The 6,205-nt window shown below is 44.0% G+C and overlaps 1 protein-coding gene across 1 annotated transcript in view; it reads left to right on the top strand.

The window, feature by feature from the left end:
- The window catches only part of LOC103396056 (angiomotin-like 2a), a 7,934-nt gene extending 2,305 nt beyond the window's left edge, over window positions 1-5,629 (top strand). The window contains exons 4-12 of the mRNA XM_025052421.1: window positions 1-145; window positions 1,306-1,450; window positions 1,535-1,624; window positions 2,255-2,550; window positions 2,648-2,823; window positions 2,928-3,029; window positions 3,133-3,329; window positions 3,686-3,817; window positions 4,277-5,629. Of these exons, the coding sequence (XP_024908189.1) occupies window positions 1-145; window positions 1,306-1,450; window positions 1,535-1,624; window positions 2,255-2,550; window positions 2,648-2,823; window positions 2,928-3,029; window positions 3,133-3,329; window positions 3,686-3,817; window positions 4,277-4,362 (1,369 nt within the window). The 3' untranslated portion in view covers window positions 4,363-5,629. The remainder of the gene's footprint in view (window positions 146-1,305; window positions 1,451-1,534; window positions 1,625-2,254; window positions 2,551-2,647; window positions 2,824-2,927; window positions 3,030-3,132; window positions 3,330-3,685; window positions 3,818-4,276) is intronic.
- Window positions 5,630-6,205: the final 576 nt, after the last annotated feature.

Here is a 6,205-nt window from a genome sequence, read left to right as displayed (position 1 = left end):
TGACGTCCCTTGCTACAACAATTTCCCTGTTGTGCCACCTGCTGGTTTGGAGGAGCCCAACCAAGTGGAACTGCTGCTGATAGAGAATGAAAGGCTGAGGCAGGAGCTGGAGACACACAGGGAGAAAACTGGACGCATTCAGAAGGTAAAATTGACCACTTTCCCTCAGGATTGTCCGAAAAAAGTGAAATGCCAGATGCAGCCACCTGTCCATGAAACACAACCCCAGTGGACAGTTGTTCACTGACATTCAAATCCACACACACGCCCTCATCTGGACAAAACAGATGAGGTCAGCAGCTGCTACCTTCATACCACAGAGGCACAAACAAGAGGTCAAAGCCTGCTACTGTGTTTACACACTTCTTTCATTGTGCAGCTGGCCTGGTGGAGGCCAGTGTGTGTGTGTGTGTGTTTTTTAGTTCCCGGGACTCCATAGATTTTCTAGGGCCTGTCAGACAGGACATGATGGGTTTTTAAATGCCACACAGCAAATGAGGGTAGGGTTAATAGGGGCCGTGGCAGGTGGCGTACACTGCTCTGTCCTCAGTAAAAGGCTCTCCATTGTTTTCTCACTCACTGAACTGTTACGTGTTTTTACTTTCACCCCTATTCCTGTCAAACAGGTCCAAAAATGTCTTGTTTAATATGGTGGAAGGAGATTGAGAGAAACTGAACACCAGATCTTAGAAAAGCTACTCCTCTCTCTGCTGGAGTTATGTCACATGGCCCTCGCCTGCTTTAAGCCTAAAAGAATGATAATTGCCAGGGTTGGAAAGTTTTCTCCGTCAGGCTGCAGCCCAGAGTAAACATGCCTGTGTGACTGCTGTAATGGTGGGTGTCTCTTTGCCGTTTCCACAGCCCAGGCACAGGCATGCACACCTTCCCTCGACTGGCATCCTTCCCAGACTTCAATGTGTGTGTGTTTGCGTGTGTGTCTTTTTAACCTTGAGTTGTGTATGTGCGCGCTGTTGTGCACTCACACACCTGGAACTAGAGCAATCAGCCCTCAGGAATGTAGATATAAATCAGTCTCACAGGGAGTGGTGCAGGCTTGAATTCCTTCTCAGAATTATACCACACACACACACAGGCGTACGCAACACACAAACACATACACTCTGAATGTACTGTACACACATGAATGTACCCATATGTGCCTATATATTTATGTACTGTAACAACATGAATCAACATTCCTGCGTCTTCCTGACATGTGATGTAGGTTAACCAAAAAATCCTCTTCGTTTTTCTTTCCCTTTCCTTCATTCCTCCCCTGTTTCTCCTTCTTTCCCTTGGCTTCAGCTGGAACAAGAGATCCAGAGGATTTCAGAGGCCTATGATACACTGATGCAGGGCAGCAGTAAAAGAGAAAACCTGGAGCAGACGCTGAGGAGGAGACTGGTGGCTGAGGTCAGGAGGCTGCAGGATTTCAACAGAGACCTCAGAGGTACGGTTACGTAACCATCGTACGACATCATCATACATTCTCTCTTTAGTTCAAATACTTAAAAAATGAATTTTCTTTGCGCAGAAAACCTGGAAAATGCAAGAACGCATGTGGCAAAAGAAGTCCAGGCAGCCGACCATAACCAGCACATCATGGCCAAACTTCTTGAACAGAGTAAGAACGCAGCCTACACCACTCGAGTCTCCCTCACACCCCTCTTTGTGATAAACATACCTGATTGGACCTCACTGTAGCTGAAACTGGGTGCCATTTTTTGTAGCACGGGGCTTCAAACATGCAGGAATTTGACTTGCATAACCTCAGCTTATTTGGTAAGAAGGCTTAACAAAAAGGGAATTCGATCCTTTTTTAGGCTGTCTAAAGTCTTAGTGGACGCACAATCACAGACATGTACACATACACACAGCTGCAAAGGCAACTGATCCATCTCCAAATGGCATAGCAGCAGTGGAAGTGGTAAAACTAAGTCTTCCCCCACCTGTTGTTGGCTTGATTTATGCTATGCTGTGTGTTGGAGGAACTGGGCCCGAGCAGAATGATGGTGTTTGCATGGCCTTGATGAGGAATGTGCTGTTCTATGTGGGTCAAAGGGATATGGCGGCCTTGTCGCCCATCCTCCTACTCAGCATTCCTGAAGTACTTTGACAAATGAAAAACACTGACCACTGATTGTGTAAAACTCTGGTACTTATTATGAGGGGACAGGGGGGTGATCTGAAGTATCTAAAGCTTGTGTATGCCTTGTACCTGCTGCTTATGTTATATCTTTTAATTTGGTTTCAGACGAGGAGCAGAATGTCGAACGGGAGCGCGTAGAGCGGGAACTGCAGAGGCTTCGAACCACAGCAGAGGAGCAGAGACTCAGGGCGAAAAGACTCGAGGAGGCCCTGGAGGCTGCCCGAGGACGAGGCCGCCAGCTTGAAGAGGAGCTGAGAAGGAAAAGGGCTTATGTGGAGAAGGTGGAGAGGCTTCAGAGTGCACTAGCTCAGCTACAGTCCACCTGTGAGAAGAGAGAGGGCCTTGAGATGAAGCTGAGGACGAGACTTGAGCAGGAGCTGCGGAGTCTGAGGGCACAGCAGGTACGTCTGCTAAATCTGAAATCTTCCAAACCCGTCTGTGTTCTGCCCTATGACAGACCATATATATATCTAATGTATTTTATTTTCCTCACCACAGAGGCAATCCCAGCCCCCTGGTGTGACCATGAACTCCCTACAAGAACGCTTGCGTGAGCGGGAGGAGCGTATCCTAGCCCTTGAGGCTGATATGGTGCGCTGGGAGCAGAAGTATTTGGAGGAGAGCACCATGAGGCAGTTTGCCATGGAGGTGGCTGCTACCGCTGCCGCTCAGAGGTACAGAGGGGGGTCTTGGTATTTCCAGGCACATTTCCTGTATTTTTGTTTTTATATTATCACTCGGCTTAAAGCTAAACTCATGATTATTTTTACTTTTGCAGAGACACCACCATCATTAACCATTCACCCTGCAACTCCTCAAACAACAGCTTCAATGAAGACCTGCCAGTTGCTGACCACAGGAACCAAGAGATGGAGAACAGGTACCTACCAATGACTGAACTCTCGTTGTTCTTTAACATAATTTAATGTTCCATTTTATGAAGCTTTAACTTAATAATGTTTTACGCTCCCGTCTTTCTGCAGGATCCGCGCTCTTTATGCACAGATCTTAGAAAAGGATGCGGTAATCAAAATCCTTAACCAACGCCTGCACCAGGACCAGGGGCAAAAGGATGAGCAGTCTCCTCGTATCAGTTACCTGAACCTTGCAGGTGCTCCTCTGCGACCTGCATTCTCCACCCCCTCCATCAGCACTATCAAGACCAACACAAAGACTAGAGGTAAGGTTAATGTTAATTATAGAAATCTAATACAAGATGAAGGTACTCCTGTTGCACATATGTACATATACATTCAGGCCTTAGGCCAGAATCAACACATCTGTGCAATGTGTTGTTTGCTCTTATTCTGATCTCAAACAAGAAGAACAGGAAAATGTCAGAAAACAAATTTGCTGTACAAAAGTAGTGAAACTGTAGTAATACTGCAGTGTTAAATGAGTTGATAATTGTTTCATGTATAATCAGGTCAATATTGTGCTTATTGTATTTGTTTCTACATAGAGAAACATGAGGCTTGACTTAACTTAGCATGTAAACGTACTGACTGTCTATATCTGTATGATGTCATCCTTTAGGAAAGAGTCTTTCCGATGACCAGACGTTGCCAAACCGTCAGTTCTCTGCTCAGTCTGAGCCTGGAACACTTGAGCGGCACAAAGAGAGAACCAAGGACAAAGGCGCTGCTGGCAAAACAAAGCTCAACAGTGGTGAGTGTTTGGAAAAATAAAATAACCCATACAAATCTAAACCTTTGGAGATGAATAATACAGTACAGCTTTTATTAAACTCAAATGCACTGCAGAGCATCAGTTAAACTTCCCATGCACATGGTTAGACTTTTTGTTGACGTTAAAAAGAGCTTTGGACCTCAACTTCACGGACGTCCACATTGATTAACCATGCTGCTGCTGTAGCAGCCATTCAGACAGCATGAGTACGGGTCATGGTTCATCATGCGGGCCTTGTGGAATGTGCATGGTTAGGAAATAATGCAGATCTGTTGACTGAGCACATTCACCAGCGTGGTCTGTTCGGCTGTGGAAAACCGGTGTTAACCGTTAATCGCTGAGCTGTATCTGGAACATTTTTCCATAGTTTGAAAATATCTAACTGACTGCTTGTTTCCTCTCTCTCTTTCTCTCTCTCTCTTGCTTTTTCCCTGGTAGACAAAGCAACTCCAAAGAAGTTCCTGTTAAATCCTTTCAGTGGGCTGGAGGAGCTGGAGCCGGAGGCAGTGGAGATTTTCATATAAAGGACTGAGAGAAGTGGATTTTTAAAAACAAAAGGGGAAAAGCAATTCTGAGAATCTGTGAAGAGTGTCTTTAAATAAATGAATGGAAGAAAATACTGGATCCAAGAATGTAGTGGAAAGAGGCCAAAGCACGCAGAAAAAAAAAGGACTGTTCTAATGTTTTAGAGTCAGAGCTGTGCACTGACTCACTTTCTCTCACCCAGCCAGCCAGCTGCAGGCAGGCTGCCTGGCTGGGTGAGACCAGATCAATCTTCTGAGGTACTTGGACAGTATTTTGGATTGCAATAGGGCAACATGTTCTCAGAGAGTGTATGCCAAATATTTATATAAATATATATAAAGATAGATAGATATACTATATAATTGCTGCTCCCCTTATATATTATTTTTTTAATCAATTTGCCCCACTATATACTACTGTTTATCCTACTGGGTTTTCACATTCCCCAGCTCTTAAGCCTTGTGTTTCACTAGATAAACACTCAGTAAGGGGGTATCTTCATGACCGTTCCCCTCCCCTCTAGAAGACGTTAATCTGAACAACCCCCGTTCCCATCACATGTATGTTATCAGTCCGGCAGACTTTCCCTTGCTCAATAATTTAAGCTGATAACACACAAGACTCTGCTGATTTCAAGTGCTCTCACATTCCACACTCCGTCGGCCCTAGTAGCTGGTTCTACCGGGGATTAGTCGGGTTGTGAGTGAAGAGATGCATGAAATATAATGTGGTTTGTTGTTGCCAAACTGACACAGATCAGGTGTTGTTCGTTCAAGTGGGAGGGTGTAGTGTCATGGTGTTGATTTCATCATATTACTTTTATTCCCTTCTTCCTCCTCAGTATGTTTGCATGTGTGACTTCAGTATGAGAGTGTGTTTCCTGATGTGGTGATTCTGCTGGTTTGGTCACCGCAGAGGGGAAGAAGTTGTGTTGGTTGTTGTGTTTACTGTTAGTTTTAAACTAACAAACAGGTTAATTGTTAATATTAATAATATTATTCTGTTAATCTATATTTTATACAGATGTCCGTATTGTTATTTTAGATATTACAGAGCTTCGAGAGACGCCAAAGAGTTTATGTTTCGTGTATTGTTTGTTTTAAGTTATGCGTTGACAATCATGGTCATGTCAAGCTGTTCCCAACCAACCGAGTGTTGACTTCAAACAGGCATTTCTGTGAACTTCAAACAGTATGAAGGTTTTTACAGTGGAATTCATGCATTCGTGCACATTTCATAAAGCAATAAAATAATATAACGTACAGAGAATTAACTGGCTCCTTGACTTTTTTTCTGTTTTGCTGATGTAACATAGGAGGACACTTGATTATCTGGGGCATTTTGTGCATCTTCCCTTTAACTTTTGACTCACGTTGTCACCTGATCTCCTCATACCTGTCCTCTTGTTGCTCCACGGAGGCGATTGCTCTTCATTAATAAATACCAGAGCAGAATTCTTTAGGGTTCAACTTTCTCACCTGGCCTGCTCTCTTGTTCTCCCTGCCGTTAAGAGCATGCTCGACATAGATCACATTCTCTTAGGGACACGTAACACTATACGTGACAAAGACCGGCCTCTCCTAGATTAGTCTCTAATGCCTTCTGAAATGTCTCTGCTCTGCCGTGCACCTCGAGTAATGTGTGCTGCATTCCTGAATGTTTTTATTGCATCCAATTATACTCAGGCCCAGAAGTGTTTATGACAATTTGAGAAGTCGTTCTTTGATATTAAGATGATGTTATATATAGACCTTGTTCCTGGTTTAGGATATTGTCTAAGCCTGCAGCGTTAGAAATATCAGTATGTAGTGCAACAAGTAGAAATAAGTAGAGTATAAGAGT

The sequence above is a fragment of the Cynoglossus semilaevis genome, chromosome 20, assembly GCF_000523025.1.
Source record: "Cynoglossus semilaevis isolate Cse_v1.0 chromosome 20, Cse_v1.0, whole genome shotgun sequence".
NCBI classification, from domain to species: Eukaryota; Metazoa; Chordata; class Actinopteri; order Pleuronectiformes; family Cynoglossidae; genus Cynoglossus; species Cynoglossus semilaevis.
This window is presented reverse-complemented; position numbering and strand designations above follow the sequence as displayed.